Source organism: Bombus fervidus, chromosome 5 (genome assembly GCF_041682495.2).
Source record: "Bombus fervidus isolate BK054 chromosome 5, iyBomFerv1, whole genome shotgun sequence".
NCBI lineage: Eukaryota > Metazoa > Arthropoda > Insecta > Hymenoptera > Apidae > Bombus > Bombus fervidus.
This window is the reverse complement of record NC_091521.1, coordinates 1648205-1665157: the sequence shown is the minus strand read 5'-3', so window position 1 is coordinate 1665157 and position 16953 is coordinate 1648205. Positions and strand designations below refer to the sequence as shown.

Below are 16953 nucleotides of genomic sequence, written 5' to 3'. Positions count from 1 at the left end.
TCATGTTGCGCTTTTTGTAGTTAATTACAAACATTACCGAGGGATGGAGGCACTGGTAGTAAGAACCCCGGACATTGGAGGGGGGAAAGAATGTTCATGCTTTTAATGCAATGTCGTGTTAGTGAGTGGTATTTCGCTTTCCTTGTTGTTTGGGATTTATATAGAAAGTGATTTACTTGACCTGTTGGATACATTTTAAAAGTTACAGAAATCATTGAAAATATCTTTATTAATTTTATTTTCGGATTCCTATATAAATTCTATACAGATGGTAATTGTTTTGTCTGTATGCATATTATAGTAGTGGATATATTTTAAAATTCCCTATGTTCACCTTACTATTATTATGTGTTCTATCATATTGTTGTTAATCAATATGCAATACAATAATATTATTGGAACAACATTTGTTATTCCTATTTATTTTGTATTAAACTAAAAGCTATAGGAATAAGTAGACAAAGAGATTTTATTGATAATCTATTAATTTAACATTTAAAAGATTATTAAAGTACTTTGATCGAACATAAAACAAGACATTGGTAAATATTTTTCATTAAGCTTATTTCACAAAGCTTATTTTTATGTTTGTCCCTTATTCTATTTCTTAAAGTTTCTTAAGAATTCTAACTTATCTACTGAATATATATATTTCTTGTATATTTCTTCAACATTACATATATTCTGTTAAATACTTACGATACATAAAATTATTTATAAATCCATTTCGAAGAAGGGGGAACTTTCCTTTTAAATATATAAATAATCTTTTATATCTAGAGAAGAACAATTATGTTGTTTTCAACATTGTGTTTAGGTAAACATATATTCAACTAAATGCATGCAATAAAATGACATCAAAATGACATCGGTAGAGGCGCAGAAAGATCTTACAGATTCCTCGTATCTACAAAATTCAATTACAAATGAATCACAAGAAGAAAATTCACAATCAACAAATGTCCAAAAAGAACATAATCTAATTGATAACATTAACAAGGAAACAAATAAAGTTGCCATTACGGATACAAAGGATGACATTAAAGATGCACAGGATATTACAAATTCTGATCAAAAGGAAAGTAAAAATGAGGAAGTGATCATTTTAGAAAACATTAAGAAAGAAGTGAAATGTAATATAAATAAAATAGAACGTAGGCAGAATACAGGGAAGTTGGATACAATTTCTTCTGTTTCTGACAATGACTCTAAGTCAAGTAAAAATGAAAATGTAAAAGAAACTGTGTTTAAAAGTGGAAATAATTTAAAAAGGACACGACGAAACGTTAAGTAAGCACGGACAATGTTTATTTTTACTGTTCAACATTTTTCATTTTATTTTATTTTACTCACAAATATGAGTCTGTGTAAGGACATAGTGCAAGGAATTAGGATTCCAAATATTTCGCTAAAATTAATAATATTTCACAAAATAAAATGAACTAAGAAACTAAATTTATTCTTTCAGTACACAAGAGACGGATGTTTCCTTAGACGAAAATAATTTGAGAAATAAGCGAAGAAAGAGAAATATAAATGATAAATTTTGTTGGCGATGTCACAAGGAATCTGTAGAAGCACATTGCAGTGCTTGCCCTAGATCATGGCATCGAAAATGTATAGGAATGCAACAGTCGATTATCCAAAATTGGATATGTGGGGAATGTGCAGCTATTTTACAGGCAGAAAATGCAGAAACACGTTCTACAGCTATGGCACAACTATCTGTTGACCAATTATGTTTATTACTGAAACATGTAGTCGACATAATGAGAGAATATCCTGGTGTATGCATTAATTTTCTATTTATGTTAAATTATTTTTGTATTATTCTAGTAAAATTGAATTCAAGTATTTTGGTCATAGTCAGAGCCATTTTGGAAACCAGTGGAACTTTCTGAGGCTCCAAATTATTTAGATTATGTGGTAAAGCCAATGGATCTGAGCCTTTTAGAATCGAATGTTCGGGCTAAATTATATGGTAGTACAGATGCATTCATGGCTGATGCCAAGTGGATACAACACAACTGTATTGTATTTAACACATGTATGTGTGTAAACATAAATTAATATTATATTGGAATTAAGTACATTAGAACAATAATACTGAAATGGGTTTTATTTTAATTAAATTATACAGGTGGTGGTGTATACACAGATACATCTAAATTAACGAATGCCGCGAAACAGATTATTAAATTGGCACGTCAGGAAGTATCAGAAATTGAAGCATGCCCTGACTGTTATGCTCATGGCAGAAACTTACCAAGACCACAACCAGCATGGTTTATTGAACCCTGTCGTCGTCCTCATCCACTTGTGTGGGCGAAGTTGAAAGGCTTCCCATTTTGGCCTGCTAAAGCTATGCCTCGAATCAATTCTCAAGGTTTTATTGATGTGCGATTTTTTGGGGAACACGATCGAGCATGGGTTCCTCCGCGAGATTTGTATCTATATTCCGAAAACCCACCTGCTCCATTACCGAGGAAGAGAAAATTAGATATGGTAGAGTGTGTTAAGGAAATTACTCGTCATTGTCGGAAGCTAGAACTTGTGTTTGGCCAATTTACATTTGCGCCTCCCAAAGTGCAATATAATCCGCATGATCCAATGCAAATAAAATTACTGTTACCAAATTATGATCCTCTTCATTCTAATAATTGTACATCACCGCAACTCTTGCTTCCCAAAAAGACGTCGCTTCTTAAAAAGCGGATTCATGTAAAAAATAATTTGCAAACAAACTCGGAAAAAGCAGACAATTCCGATACTGAAAATAAAATATCAAATGAATTTAACGTAACTAACAAAGGAAGCAAAATTGAAAATAAATCATTTAAAGCAGTACAAGAATCTGATAACTTTCACAAAACCGAAACGGTTACGATTACAAGCAATAATTTAAATGAACCAAGAGAAAGAAAAAGGAAAGTGAATGCGGAACCTGAGAAGAATATGTCAGCAAAGTTCGAGGTGGTTATGAAAGAAGATATAAATACGCCAAGTACAAGTAAAACTAATACAAATAATGTAAATAATGAGAAATGTGTCAGTAATCCAGTAAAATACGACGCGAAAACACCAAATTCTATAATGTTGAAACAAGATATTAATCCTGAAAATGCAACAAACAATAATGCAAAATCTTTGGAGAATTCATTACAACAAGAGACAAAATCCCTGAAAAAGCATATAGCAAAAGACATTCACATATCCAAAAAACGAATTCCCTTCAAAGTGAGCATTATTAAAAGAACTGCCGGTCAAAATGTAAATTTACAGAAGAATAATTTTAGAAACCATGAAAACACAGAAAAAGTTTACAAGCCAAAGACTAGAATAGTGGATAAAATGAACGCTGAGAAAGCTTTAAAATTTATTACAATGGAACAAAATCAGAATATGGTAGAATCGACAATTTTGATTAAACGCCAGAATGATTCAATGACATTGAAAGAGGACTCTAAAAGTGATAATAATAGTAATTTAACAGCATCGTCTATTTCAGTACAAACTAATAAAACATCACTTGATGTTGATATTAATGGCGATATTGACATTAATAGAAAAAATGCTACAGATCAACCTGTCGGGTTACTTTTCATAGTAAATGATGATAAATCTAATATCACGAAAAAGTGTACTGAGGAAACTATCGAGAATGAAAAAAAGAGTGATATTTCGGCTCATGTACAACAAATTTCCAGAGATTCGTTGAGAGTAAAAGAACAACAAGTAAAGGAAAATAAAGCTAGAAAATCATTTCCTAATAAACCTCGTAATTACCCGCAACATATTCCTCGTTCATCGACAAATACATTATCCAGTGAGATCGAATCTACTATTCATACGCCTACTCAGGCTGAAAATGAATATCAAATGTTGCCCCCAGAAGCAGGTCCTATTAGTGCTCGTTTATATCACGATGCTCAAGATTTAGCTACAAAAATGGCTAAATTAATGGAAGAGGCATATAAGGAAGCAGCGCATGAGAATCAAAATTGTGAAAATCGCAATATGTCCGAAAATCATCAAGCGTCAGTTCATTTTTTAAGATTACAGATAGAACGAATGAGGTGGCAACACCAACAACAATTAACAGAATTAAAACACAACACTGGTATGTCTTTGCAGGTCGCTTCGTGCGTCATTTTATTTTACATTTTATTATGTCTGTTTACAAAGGTTACATATACATTTCGTAAATATTTTGTTTATTACAGACAGAATATTAAGAGAAATGAAGGCAAGCTTAGAAGCTGAACGATTACGTGCTGTCGAGGAAACTCGTAGAGAAGCCGAAGAGGGGATGTTACGTTGTATTGAAGAAATCAAACGTAAACAATGGTGTGCAATGTGTGGCAGAGAAGCATTATTTTACTGCTGTTGGAATACTGCATACTGTGATTATCCTTGCCAACAATCACATTGGTCAGTGCATATGAGAACATGTGCTCAACAACCTTCGTTCACTACTATTATTACTAGTTCTACTGCAAATTCAAATCAGCAACAGGTGATGCCCAGACTTATAATAAATGCACAGCACATGGCATCAAACATGTGGAGGGCCTAGAGCATATTTTAGTGTAAGTCTCTGCAATTGAAGCCAGAAGTTTCGTAAATTATAAATACTTATTCTCTAAGCTTTAGCAATATCATTGTATTTTTTATTATGTAGCTCATCGTAACTTGTATTTATATGTAAGTGTCATTGTTGTAAAGTTAAAACAAATTAGTACTTTATATATAAACTTTTTGTAATGTAAAAATGCAAATAACTTAAAATAAAGAATATATATTTAAGGAGCGAGCCTGCTCCAATAATTAATCTATATAGGAATAACAATTTTGATTTTACATTTATGTTTTATATTTTAGTTAAAATAGAAATTAAAATTAAGATTAATATTTCAACTGAAGATACACTATTAATATTTCAACTTACACTGAATATGTCTTTCGACCCTTCATATTTTTGTTACCACTGTTTTTCTAGATTTTCTTGATAATTCAATTATTTGATAATTAGACAATTATATGACAATAAATTATATGATAATTTTGAATTACTTTATTGTAATGTTTCAACAAATTTATCCGTATTTTTCAGAATCATAATATCAAAATAAACCGACTTACTAATAAGACATACAAATTGCCTTATGACAAACAGAATGAGATATCATGATTTTTATCTTTATGTTGTTCTGAAACTGAAGGTAACGGAAATTCATCATAGCGTACGTATACTTTAATATAAACGGACACTTATATAATAAAGAAAGAAAATAAAGAAAAAAGTTGTTCAGTGCAATTATATTACAGCTTAAAAGGGGAAAATTTTTAAGTGACAAAAATATTGATGAAACAAAGTAAATAATATTTGTATTTCATTTTGCACAAACAATCTATACTTGTTTTGTATAAAAAATAGAAAAATAAATGAAAATGTTATGCATAGTATGATATAAATAGCTTTTGCCCACTACGTTTTTAAAAACAATGGAAGAGATGCCCGTCTACCTTTATAAAAAATACATATGTATGTGTAGCCAATTTACTTATGTATATAATACCAGGTAATAGTTATATATTTCACTCCAAAATTTTCAATAATTAAATATCGCGTTTTTCTGTACTTTTCTATTCTCTAAGTATTCTCGCAGTTCTTGTTTCGTAGTCAGATTCTCCAGGGAGAGCGTTTTTATGTTTCAGATAACGCAAAGTTGGAGTATTTGCCATATCTAAACTTTTCCTCGTATATTTTTTAAAATACTATAAATAAATAAGTATCTACAGATTTGTCAACTTCTAAGAAGTATCAATTATACCTATGAATTTTTGATAACCTCTCCAATACATATCAACATTAATGGTCCAAAAGTGTAATACATGAATTAAAAGAAATCATTAAAAGAGAAGAGATGCACAAATACGATGAAATGATGTTTAAATCTCTTCTATTGGTAATTAATTACATATCTCATAGGATCGTACTAAATTTTTTGTGGTTTGAGTTTGTTTCAGAATCCATTGTGAAATCGGCAGAAGACTCCTATTGGTTGTATTCCATATACATACAATGTAATGTCTTACGTCCTACATAGTCTCCCATCCCTTTTTAATAATATTTAGATTTTTATATACATAAGTAACTATATTCATATACATATATTCGTATTGCAATTGTATTCTTCATAATTTAAAAAAAAAATTGATTTTAATTGCAACAATAATTAATGTAGTAATTTTCTCCTATGAATTATTAAAAAGTTCATCAATTGCTTCCCCTTATAGCGCTTATGTTTAATAGTTTACACGTTTAACAGGTTTAACCTTTCGAGTTGAATATACATAATTCCTGTTTTCTCTGTAGCAAGTCGAAGAGGACATAAGAAACATTCCGATTTTTTATCAGGTCGATATTACAAAATGTGAGACACAAAGTTTCGTTTAGTGTTACGCCTATATTGTTTTTAGTCAATGGTAAGAGCTATGTCTAATGATCAGTGATTGTATCATAGATGTAGTATATATGTAATATGTACATATAAGAATATGAATAAAAACTAAAGATCAGACGAAACGTAATTTTTATATTCACAGAACTTGTATCTGAAGACAAGACTTTATAAAGTTTCGAAGTTATCAAAATCTGGAATGCTTATCTTTTTCCTTCTTTTCTGAGGAGTACCTATTCTGTCAGAAATTAATATTTTAATAAATTTTGTCTAGAAAGCTACATTATTTATTTGTAGAATTGTATCAATTAAGTTTCAGATCATAAAAATAGTATAAAGTTCCAGGTTTTAAAAGCTCGAAGTTTTGTGAGTTCTAGTGTCACAAGATCTCAACTCTAATAGTAAAATGTGTATCGTATTTAATTTGGTACTAGATGGTTGTTACGATTAATTCAAAACAAGTATTTGATATTTGATTTTGATTTTATAACTACAGTGGTGCTGAATTGATAAAAGATGTTCACGAGATTAAAGAGCATTATCACGCTTCGAAGAAATACTTTCAAATGCATAACTACGAAAGAATACAGTCAAAAGGTTAATTTTAATAATGTTAAAAATTGTGTTACACACACACGCACGCACACACACACACACACACACACACACACACAGATATATATCACATATATATCACAAAATTAATTATAGGTTTCCAAAAGTGACTATCCAAAGAGAATATTTTCGGCAATTCAACCAACTGGAAACTTGCATTTAGGAAATTATCTTGGAGCTATACAAAAGTGGGTACAGTTACAAGATAGCGGAGAAAATGTTATTTGGAGCATTGCAGATATGCACTCTATTACTTTACCACATGTAAAGATTTATTGAATTTATGTTCTGTATTTAATGGTAACATACTCAAAGAACCATATCTATTCTATTTATTAAATATATATTTGTTTATAAAAAACGAAGTTTTGGTTTCGTTAAAATGAAAAGGAAAGAAATATGAGTACAAGTCAATTAAGAATAAATATTATAGGATCCGAAAGAATTAAATGATAACATACTTAAAATGACGGCAATATTACTAGCATGCGGTATTGATCCAAATAAGAGCATATTATTTCAACAATCTACTGTGGATACACACGCACAACTGTCCTGGATTTTGGGGTGTCTAACAACTTTAGCAAGACTAGCTCGCTTACCTCAATTCAAAGAGAAAAGTCAGACATTAAAATATGTCCCACTAAGTTTATATATTTATCCTGTTCTACAAAGTGCTGATATATTGCTGTATAAGTAGGTATTTTATATGCAAAAATAATAAGATTGATACTTTATTTCATGTATCCTCAGGATACATTAATACATTGTATTAATTGAAACTATAATCTAGTAAGAAAAATAATGCATATTACAGAGCAACACATGTTCCAGTTGGACAAGATCAAGTTCAACACATTCAATTAGCACAAGAGTTAGCCATTAAATTCAATAAAAGATTTGGAAATACTTTTCCAGTGCCTCATTGTTTAGTTAATGGTAAAAATTTTATTTATTTAAAGATAAATAAACTATATATTTTATGATATATTTATTGCTAATAGAATGCATGTGTTGCAGAAAATGCAAGTCAACGTATAAAATCTCTTCGTGATCCTTCAAAGAAAATGTCAAAGTCTGACCAAGATCCAAAGGGCAGATTAGATATACTAGATAAGCCAGAAGTATTGGCAACAAAAATAAAGAAGGCAGTTACCGATTGTACATCGAAGGTAACTTATGAACCAGAAACACGGCCTGGTGTTGCAAATTTAGTTATTATCCACTCCATGCTTAGTGGAAAATCACCAAATCAAATATGTTCTGAAGTAGAAGAACTAGATACTGGAAAGTATGTACATTAAGATATTAAGTTTTTTATCTTTACTCGCTTTGTATTTAAATTATTTTCTTTTCATTTTTCTATTTATGTATTGCAGATATAAATTAGTGGTAGCGGATTTAGTTATAGAAAAATTGACTCCTATTCGTGAAAAATTTTCAAGATTAATTAAGGAACCAGATTATTTGCAAGAAATTTTGAGAAGCGGTACAGAAAGGGCAACAGATATAGCTAGTGATTGTTGGTGTGAAGTTCAAAATAAAATCGGCTTTAAAAATGACATTCTTCGTGAAAATAAATCAGTACAAAATATAATACACAATATATAATATAGACTGAATATTTATTTAAAAATAAGATGTATACTTATTTAATAAATATTGTATTGATGATACTATCTCATATCAATAACCAATTTACCTCGTAAATGACCTTGAGTTACTCTATCATAAGCTAATGGTAAATCTTGAAATTGGTAGACTTTCTTAACCACAGGAACCACCTGTGCAAAGTAAGAAGATATTGGTATGCTATATTATGATCATATATGTGTGTATGTGTGTGTATACAACCTTTCCACTTTCAACAAATTCTTTAAGTGTTTTAATTCCTGTTGCAGAAGGAATAAAAAATCCCCATTTCACTGTACTTTTATTTTCAATTGGAATATTATATTTTACCAGCTCTCCTATATTCTTTACTGTACCCACAATTAATCCATGTTGATCGGTATTTTTTAGTACCGGAGAATTCAAAGTTATATAAGTACTATGGGGGTAACCCCTTGATCGTATTAGATCTGCCCCTTGATTAGCGCAATCCAAAATTATATTATACCTGAATTGGAAATTAATAAAGTTTATATCAAAAATAGACATTCTTTAATGTAGGATAGATTAATGACTGAATTACATACGGTCCCTCTGCAATAATTCTCGAATCAGCATCGTCTAATTTATAATCAATTACAACATCAGGTCCAAGCTTTTGTACCATATTTACAGCATCACTACTGCATGTAGTAATGACCTGAATCATTTTTATATGTTTTATAATATATAAAAACATTAATTCTTACTTGTATCACAAATGACAATATCAATTTGTATTACATGCATGTTCCAAGCCTTTAAAAGTTGTACTGCTATAGTTCCTACTCCTCCTGAACCACCTAATACTAGGACTCTATTATTTCTTCTTATAGGCATTTTAGTTTTATAACACAACGCACCAGTAATCCACAATGCAGACCATGCTGTAAGGCCAGCATATAATATACTGGCTGCCTCGATGTATGATAAATTTCTAGGTCGTAGACTGACCTATGAATGAACATCACTATAGTTTATATATTTTGTATGTTATATTGCGATGTATTCATATATTTATTATTTATTTATCCAATTTTATTTACCGATGTATTATCAACAACTACATAACCAGCATGACAACCTTGTTGTTCCACAGGAACTACACCCCATACTTCATCACCTAACATTAATCTATCTCCAACACCATGTCCTTTTGACACTACTATGCCAGAAAAATCTCTACCTAAAGTTAATGGCAATTCTAATTCACCGTATTGTCCGCTGGTAAGATTTCTAGCTTTTCTCATTAAATTTAACATTACTGCGCCATATCCTTCTAACATAAAACATTCAGTTATGATGCTAGATGTTTATTGTTTAAGCTGTAAGAAACAAAAAAGAAACTGACAATTAGTATAAGTTAATTCATACTTGTCATAGCTATATCTATAGAGTTTACGCTAGAGGCTTCAACTTTGACAAGAACATCTGTTGGTTTAGCGATCACTGGAATCCTAATATTTGAAAGTTTTAATTCTTCCAAACCACCGTATGAGTGAATTTGCCAAGCTTGCATTTTGTCCTCAACATTTTCTTTATATTTGGCTAATACATTACTAAGAAAACGAGATTGTATGCTTCCAATATTTGATTTTAGATTTAGCGTTATTCTTTTTAACATTTTCCACATTGATTTCAGTTGGTCACTAAATAATGTAAGATTTAAAGATAGGTTACGTTCAAAAGATTCGCAGCAATATTAGAAATACTTTCTTTTGTAATTTAACAATGTAAATTCACATGATGACAAAACACATGATATTAGAAAAATGGATAATTTAGTGACTTTGATTGAAGTTCTTTTCCATGGTAAAATTGTCTAACATTAATTTGTCCTGTATTCTATACGTATCCAATAGCTGTATCCAATACGAATTATGAATTGAACGTTAATGTCGTGTGTCTTTTTTTATTTGTTCTTTTTTCTTTGATATGTACACTTTGATATATATATATATATGGATTTGAGTACATATATATGTATAAAATATATCATGTATATACATGTATATATATGTACGTGATTAAGTTTGTGTAACGTCTTATTTACGTATTTTTATCTTTGTTATCCATTAAATTGAAATGTACCATGATTAGAAATTCTATTCCTATTGACGAATTAAAAGCAATAAAATCAAATAAAATGTACATACAAATGTATATGTATAAACGAATATTTTTTTCATTTAGAATATTTACATCAATAGTCAAAATCATATATTTTCACAATTAATGTCATTATTACATTATATCTGTTATAATAAAAGATAAAGTTTATGAATTTAATGTTAAAAAAAGAAATTAACGAAAAATAATGATAAATATAATTGACCGCCATATAATGTCATTGATATTACTCTTCGTTTCATTCTTAAATATTAAATATAATAGACATATACAGAATACTTATGTATATATAATAAGCATTAGAAGAAATACATGCATTATTTGGTTGTTATATTGCTAAATATATTACAATATAATAATAATAATATATTATAATTATATTTGAAGCGTTCATATCAGTATTGTGCGTGAAATGAAAAACATTCATGATTTTGAAAATTCTGTATACATCATTGAATTATATACGCACGTTGACGCATTATGTACACGAGTAGGGATAAAATTTATTTATATAGATATGTATACCTTAATTACTGAACACGTTCAATCAATCAGAAAAAAAGAAAGGCTCGACGATACTCAAGTCCGTGTATGATAATAAATTATGCTACATGCGCATAGATGATCGAAGATGTGGTTTCGTTAATCTTTGGTGGTACTTTTAGCAGTGGATCATGTGGTACAAGAGAGTAAAACGAGGGTGGTTCTTTCGTTTTACGAGTAAATTTGACAATGCGCATGCCTGTTATCGATCGCTAATCACTATGGTTACGCCTCGGGATAGAGGTACGACAGCGACTACGACGGTGACGACGACGGCGACGACGGCGACGACGACGACGACGACGACGACGACGGTGACAGCGATCACCCTGCATTTGTTTCACGGTGAGTTTAGCGAAAGTTTAAATAATTGATTCGATATAATTGATCGAATGCAAAAGGGGATAAAAGTGATAAAAGTGAAGACTTTGAAGAGAAAAGTGCATAAGCTGATTGAGTGAAAAGAAATGAAATAAGGTGTAAATTTTAGAAATTTTAGTAAAAATAGTTTGATCTTTGTGTGACATCCCTGTTTAAGTACTTGCTGATAGGACTAAAGTGGGGAGACACGTAATCGACATACAGACCAAAGGAGAAATAATGAGAGAGAAGTAAACTGAGAGAGATAAAAAGAGAAAGAATAAGTGGGGATGAGGAAGAGGTGAGAAAGGAAAAAAATCGGGAGAATGAAGGAACAGGTGAGGGGTGGGCAGAGAAGTAGGAGTAGGAGTAAAACTCTGAGGAAGAAGAGGGGGAAAGGGCTGGTGTAGGGGTCGAAAGGAGGTGGACGAAGGGGAATGGGAAAACGCATACAGGGCTGTTCAGAGTAACATGGAGCGCATCGCGGGCGCAGCGAGAGAGGATATTGACATTTTCGGTCGAGGGGCGCGCATTCGTAGAAGAAGGGGTAGTGGGTAACGGGGCAGTCGCCTCTTTTACCCGATCCTGCAGTATCCATGACTACGCCGTCCGCGAGGATTTCGCGCGAAATACCGGAAATTTCGGACGCGTAATCTTTTATTTTAAATAGTCTGTCAGTGAATTGTCAGGTGTTTTAGATCCTGTTGAACGGCGTCAGTCGTTAGGTCAACTATCGCTTATTGTTTGACAGGTGATCGTTTGCGAATCATTTGCTTTCGAAAAGGGTGGATACCGTGATCTCACACCCCGCTACTACGATCGCGGTAGCCCATCCCTTCTTTGATTCCGTCTCTAACCCCTTCTCATCCGTTCGTTTATCTTTCTATCTCCTACTACAGCACATATCCTTTTCTCCCTTCCTTCTCTATTCGTTTCTCCCTTTTTTTCTTTCTCACTGTCATTTTACCTCCACCTTCTTCTACCGTCAAACATAGAACGTGTTCGACATCTTCCGCTGTGGCGAAGATACCGCCAATGCAATGGTGAGTTTTTTCTCGTGACTAAACCAAGTCGAAATACACGAACCTGTACAAATGAGTAGGCGACAAACGAGCGGACGCAAGAAGATATGTGTGTACTTATTTATCTGGGCAGAGTAAATGTGTGAGAAAAAGAGACTGAGGAGGGAGAGGGGGAGCGAGAGTGGGGCGGTGGAGGGCGGGGAAGGAGAATCGTAAAAGGAGAAAGAACGAAAAGCATACGATAAAGTGTATTCAGAGGGTGTTCAGAAAATGAGAAAGGCTAAAAAGGACCTTGAATAGAAGAGTCTCTTGTTGAAAGTTGGGAAACGAGGGGCGTTGATTGAACACCAAACAGCAAATGGGTATATCCTACCTGGTGCAATGTTTACTCGAATTCCACAGTGAAATATCTTCGATTAGGCGGTGTCGGTCTTCCTTTATTATTCGATAACATGATTAGTTACCAGTTACAGTGACATGTGCTATTCATCGTTAATTGCGTAATGTTTTTGTTAAATAAATTTTGGAAATGATATTTCGAGAAGCATTTTCGATGGTTAATCAAAATTTACTTCGAGCTGTAGTGTCCTTTTTATTCATATCGTTAATTGTCATTCTATTTTGTTCCAACACTTATTTACCGGATTAACTGACACTAAATATATTCATCTAAAGATACATTTGCCTAACTGCTTTTAATTGTTCGCTAGTAATTTCGCGATCTGTATTTTTATTCCTGTTTGCGAAATGATTGCGTCGTATTGTATCAATGCCCAAAAGCTTGTATGTATATCGATATTTCGTCGTTTTTGAAGCAAAAATGGCGGTACTTGTTATTACAAATAGGTAGGTATAACTTTAATAGCGAACAGTATTGAGGTAAACCAATATTTATACACACAGGAAATAACGAATATAAGTATAACAGAGTAATGCGTATTATGTAGGTGAAAAGTCGGTATCGGTTCAGTAACCCTCTCGACAACGCCACCCCTATTATTATCCGTAACACGTCCACGCAACACTTTGTTCCGCTTCATTCACCTCGCTAATGTCTGTGTCGTCGTATGACACTGTGTCATCGTAATTATTTTTTTAAGTATCGAAATAATTTGAGGCAGAGAATATATCATCTTTTGCATATAATTTTTAAAGTTATTTGACGAAATGCTTTCTTTTTATTAGTAATTATGTAACTGAATTGCAACATTACGCAATTTTACTATATTCTAATGTAAAGCTTGTTTCTCTGATATTGTCCAAAAGAACAATATCGGATTAAATAAACTTGAGGTTAAAGTTAAAGGTGACTTGTGAAGCTGATGATCGACACAGAATTATCTCCTTTTCTTTTCTTTTTTTGCCTGTTTCACTGACAATTTTTAAATTAATATGATACAATTATTATATTTCCAGCGATTATGTCAGGGGCAAGCTGATAAACTTTTGAACACCTGCAATGATGTGACAATAAAGGTATATTCTCCTACATCCTTTCTCATATCGCGGGGTATTGTCCCTGTTATACAGTGCTTCCCAGAATAGAACAAGAGAATGAAATAAAAATTATCATCAACTAAATCGATGATTAATGAAAACGGTGCCAAACGTCGATAGACAAGCCAATCAACGTGAATATACAGCATCTTGATATTCCGATAAACATCGATAATTAGGGAGCAAAAAAGGAACAACAAGAATAAGAAGAAACGAGGGGTTCACCACTGACTGCAAAACGCACACAACAGAACAGGTTGATTAAGATCAAATCTTAACGAAGGAAAACATAAACAGACAAGGAAAGCACAAAGAAGGGAGAAATAGTGGTAGTTGTTGAAAAAACAGTAAATTGATTATTCAAAGGTTGCGTGAAAGAAGGAAAGATTACAGGTGGTATAAGAGAATAACAAGAATAGAATGGGCAATAAGTTGTCTTGCAGTTGTGCTCCTCTTATCAGAAAGGCTTATCGTTACGAGGATTCACCATGGCAGGCTGGCGCGAGGGGCGGAATGGGCGGCAGCGGAGGTCGCAGGGGTGACACTGGCCACTTGCTCAGGTGCGGAAGCTTAAGAGAAAGGAAGAGGTGCGCATACCATACCATTCAACCATTCAACCACTCCATTCGACTCCATTATCAGTCTTTACTTTTTAGGAAGGCTACTTACTCATGAAAACACATTGCCCCTTCTCATTTAGCTCCCAACTCAATTGTCCACATGTCCCCATATAACACATACACACACATTTACATCGAATGCACTATTACTTGTTTTCTCCTCAGGTAGAATATATTTATTCGAACTGTTTGCTTTTACATTGTCCTTTTTAAGAGAACTAATCACTATCTTTATTTCCCTGCCGTATCTATGTAGCAGTAGCGTGTACCTCTAGTCCGTAATGCGCATACTGTTCCCTGAATTTGAATTTTAAATAAGAGCGCGCGATATTTCGTGCAACTGAAGATCTTCTCTTTTCTCCTTTTTGATACTTGAATACTTGAAATATCCTCGAAGACTATCATCTATTGTAATAATGTTGATTAAATACGCGTTTAATTAAATTGTTCTACCTGAGATTTTCCTCTTTCCTCCTTTTTTTTCGCTCTCTTCCATTCTTTCTTATTTCTTGTTTATTTGTCTTTTTGCTGTTTTCTCTCTGACACGCACATATGTACCCATATTTACAATCATCTATATACGTATTTCGCATCAAATCACTTTCTCTTCCTTTCTCTCTATTCTGACTTCATTTTTTGATACATATCCTATTTTATCTATCCCTGATCTTCTATCATTTAGTTGCCATATCGCCCATTGTCTTAGCTGAAATTCTACTTAATCATATTTCTATCTTTTCCAATATCGAAGACACAACATATGATTTTCTACTAAATTTAAAATTAATATCGTAACATAAATCCTTTAAAGGATTTTATAGCTATACATATAATAATTTTATAGCTACGTCAAATCTTGAAAATGTATAATTCGTTTTTGAACACTGTTTAATCATATGCTGTGATCATTTATACATTTCTGTAGTTTTATTATGCTTAAAATTATTATATACTTTCAAACTAACATAATTCTAGAATTATTAAAAAATTCTAACCATAAATGTTATTGATACTCTGTTAATATGAGCAACACGCTCACTTTAGGATATACACGCTCTTATATGAGTTAATCTTTTTTGCACTTTGTCCATTAAATTTCGTCGTGCTTATATGACTGTAACACATTATCTGTTAAATTTAGGACTGTATTGCATGCACATTGCAATTTATGCAATTATATTTGATACAGTTATTATTGCATTCTATTCCAAAAGAAAGAAATCGTGCATAATAACGCTGCACAAAAATGATGATAGTGGGATCGCGATACGTTGTAAGTTTAATTTATACAATGAAACATGCACATTAGCTGATATTTTAATTATTTACGTTATTGACATGCATGTCTCTTAAAAAATGAATTAAAAATACAAATATGCATCTTGTACTCTTTAATTTCAGAAGATAAGAAAAAGAAAAAAAAAGAAAATTAAAAGCAAAAGGGAAACGACAAAAAAGCAAACACGAAACAAAAGAATATAAATTTGTTTTTTCGTATTACACACTGTCTGGTGAGGTATCCAATAAATTTTATCCATGTATTTAAAAAATGATCGTGAGTTAAAAAAAGATCGTACAAGTTCAATATAGATCTATTTTGTTTCGTTATATATTTATATACGTATGTCCGTATGTGTATACTTACGCAAGTATCGATGTAACATCTTGTTTACGATGGCTCAAGAATAAATAAATGATTCTCAAGTTATAAAGACACAAATGGTTGCCCAGTTATAAAGTCAAAGCATGAAACCTAAATAGTATTCACGCTTGGTTTGGTTAGTGAGATTTGATAATATATTTGATAATTCACATTTTTCAAAATATTTTCAAAATATTCGTACGTATGCTAATCAGAAAGATATATGTACATAGCGCAATCCTAAATTAAAACTGTAAGAAGTAAGAAGAAACATTCATTGATATAGCCAACTCCAGAATACTATAGGGACGATTTAAATCTTGGATTGAGTTAATGTTATTTGGAAATAAATATTTTCCTTACAGTCTTTTATTTACGATATTAAGTTTCTGCTATTGCCTGCTCAATAA

At 31.9% G+C, this 16953-nt stretch overlaps 4 protein-coding genes across 19 annotated transcripts in view; 3 read left to right on the top strand and 1 right to left on the bottom strand.

Moving 5' to 3' along the window:
* The first annotated feature begins 117 nt into the window (after positions 1-117).
* Zmynd8 (Zinc finger MYND-type containing 8) lies at positions 118-6993 on the top strand. Of its 6 annotated transcripts, none has more exons than XR_011799892.1 (10): positions 118-271; positions 818-1290; positions 1469-1787; positions 1867-2047; positions 2141-4120; positions 4224-4516; positions 5114-5243; positions 5329-5375; positions 6031-6489; positions 6778-6993. XR_011799892.1 is itself a non-coding variant. In XM_072004029.1 (7 exons), exons 2-7 carry the CDS (start codon positions 863-865, stop codon positions 5189-5191), a joined length of 3279 nt encoding a protein of 1092 aa, XP_071860130.1. In that variant the 5' UTR covers positions 118-271; positions 818-862; the 3' UTR covers positions 5192-5292. The 6 variants fall into 6 exon arrangements, 3 of the variants coding, with proteins under 3 accessions (XP_071860130.1, XP_071860132.1, XP_071860131.1); XR_011799890.1 differs by having other exon boundaries at positions 5719-6489; XR_011799891.1 differs by lacking the exon at positions 5329-5375 and having other exon boundaries at positions 5719-6489.
* Trprs-m (Tryptophanyl-tRNA synthetase, mitochondrial) lies at positions 6916-8754 on the top strand. The gene is made up of 6 exons (XM_072004038.1): positions 6916-7061; positions 7176-7343; positions 7513-7775; positions 7897-8018; positions 8100-8370; positions 8459-8754. Exons 1-6 carry the CDS (start codon positions 6981-6983, stop codon positions 8688-8690), a joined length of 1137 nt encoding a protein of 378 aa, XP_071860139.1. The 5' UTR covers positions 6916-6980; the 3' UTR covers positions 8691-8754.
* LOC139987597 (NAD(P)H oxidoreductase RTN4IP1, mitochondrial) lies at positions 8688-11512 on the bottom strand. Of its 5 annotated transcripts, none has more exons than XM_072004035.1 (6): positions 11385-11512; positions 9776-10054; positions 9474-9683; positions 9278-9390; positions 8934-9198; positions 8688-8863 (listed from the first exon to the last, which is right to left on the bottom strand). In XM_072004035.1, exons 2-6 carry the CDS (start codon positions 10013-10015, stop codon positions 8756-8758), a joined length of 936 nt encoding a protein of 311 aa, XP_071860136.1. In that variant the 5' UTR covers positions 10016-10054; positions 11385-11512; the 3' UTR covers positions 8688-8755. The 5 variants fall into 5 exon arrangements, with proteins under 5 accessions (XP_071860136.1, XP_071860135.1, XP_071860137.1 ...); XM_072004034.1 differs by lacking the exon at positions 11385-11512 and adding an exon at positions 10104-10642 and having other exon boundaries at positions 9776-10005; XM_072004036.1 differs by lacking the exon at positions 11385-11512 and adding an exon at positions 10081-10640 and having other exon boundaries at positions 9776-10008.
* A 126-nt stretch (positions 11513-11638) lies between these two features.
* Positions 11639-16953, top strand: part of Sif (guanine nucleotide exchange factor still life) — a 32229-nt gene continuing 26914 nt past the window's right edge. For 5 of the 7 annotated variants that reach the window (XM_072004020.1, XM_072004019.1, XM_072004022.1 and 2 more), the window contains exons 1-2: positions 11639-11747; positions 14201-14868. In XM_072004020.1, coding sequence (XP_071860121.1) covers positions 14702-14868 — 167 coding nt within the window. In that variant the 5' untranslated portion in view covers positions 11639-11747; positions 14201-14701. Of the gene's footprint in view, positions 11748-12412; positions 12806-14200; positions 14869-16953 lie in introns of those variants that run through there. The other 2 variants (XM_072004018.1, XM_072004017.1) reach the window with 2 other exon arrangements.

Excerpts from the sequence above, each read along its gene's own strand:
- Zmynd8 (XM_072004029.1), top strand. The coding sequence starts at position 863 with ATGACATCGGTAGAGGCGCAGAAAGATCTTACAGATTCCTCGTATCTA. Across the intron at positions 1,788-1,866 it reads TAATGAGAGAATATCCTGGT|TCAGAGCCATTTTGGAAACC; the intron begins GTATGCATTAAT and ends TTTTGGTCATAG. Across the intron at positions 4,121-4,223 it reads AGAATTAAAACACAACACTG|ACAGAATATTAAGAGAAATG; the intron begins GTATGTCTTTGC and ends TGTTTATTACAG.
- Trprs-m (XM_072004038.1), top strand. The coding sequence starts at position 6,981 with ATGTTCACGAGATTAAAGAGCATTATCACGCTTCGAAGAAATACTTTC. Across the intron at positions 7,344-7,512 it reads ACTCTATTACTTTACCACAT|GATCCGAAAGAATTAAATGA; the intron begins GTAAAGATTTAT and ends TAAATATTATAG. Across the intron at positions 7,776-7,896 it reads GCTGATATATTGCTGTATAA|AGCAACACATGTTCCAGTTG; the intron begins GTAGGTATTTTA and ends TGCATATTACAG.
- LOC139987597 (XM_072004032.1), bottom strand. The coding sequence starts at position 10,362 with ATGTGGAAAATGTTAAAAAGAATAACGCTAAATCTAAAATCAAATATT. Across the intron at positions 10,009-10,103 it reads TATAGATATAGCTATGACAA|AAGGATATGGCGCAGTAATG; the intron begins GTATGAATTAAC and ends GTTTTATGTTAG. Across the intron at positions 9,391-9,473 it reads TAAAGGCTTGGAACATGCAT|GTCATTACTACATGCAGTAG; the intron begins GTAATACAAATT and ends AAAATGATTCAG.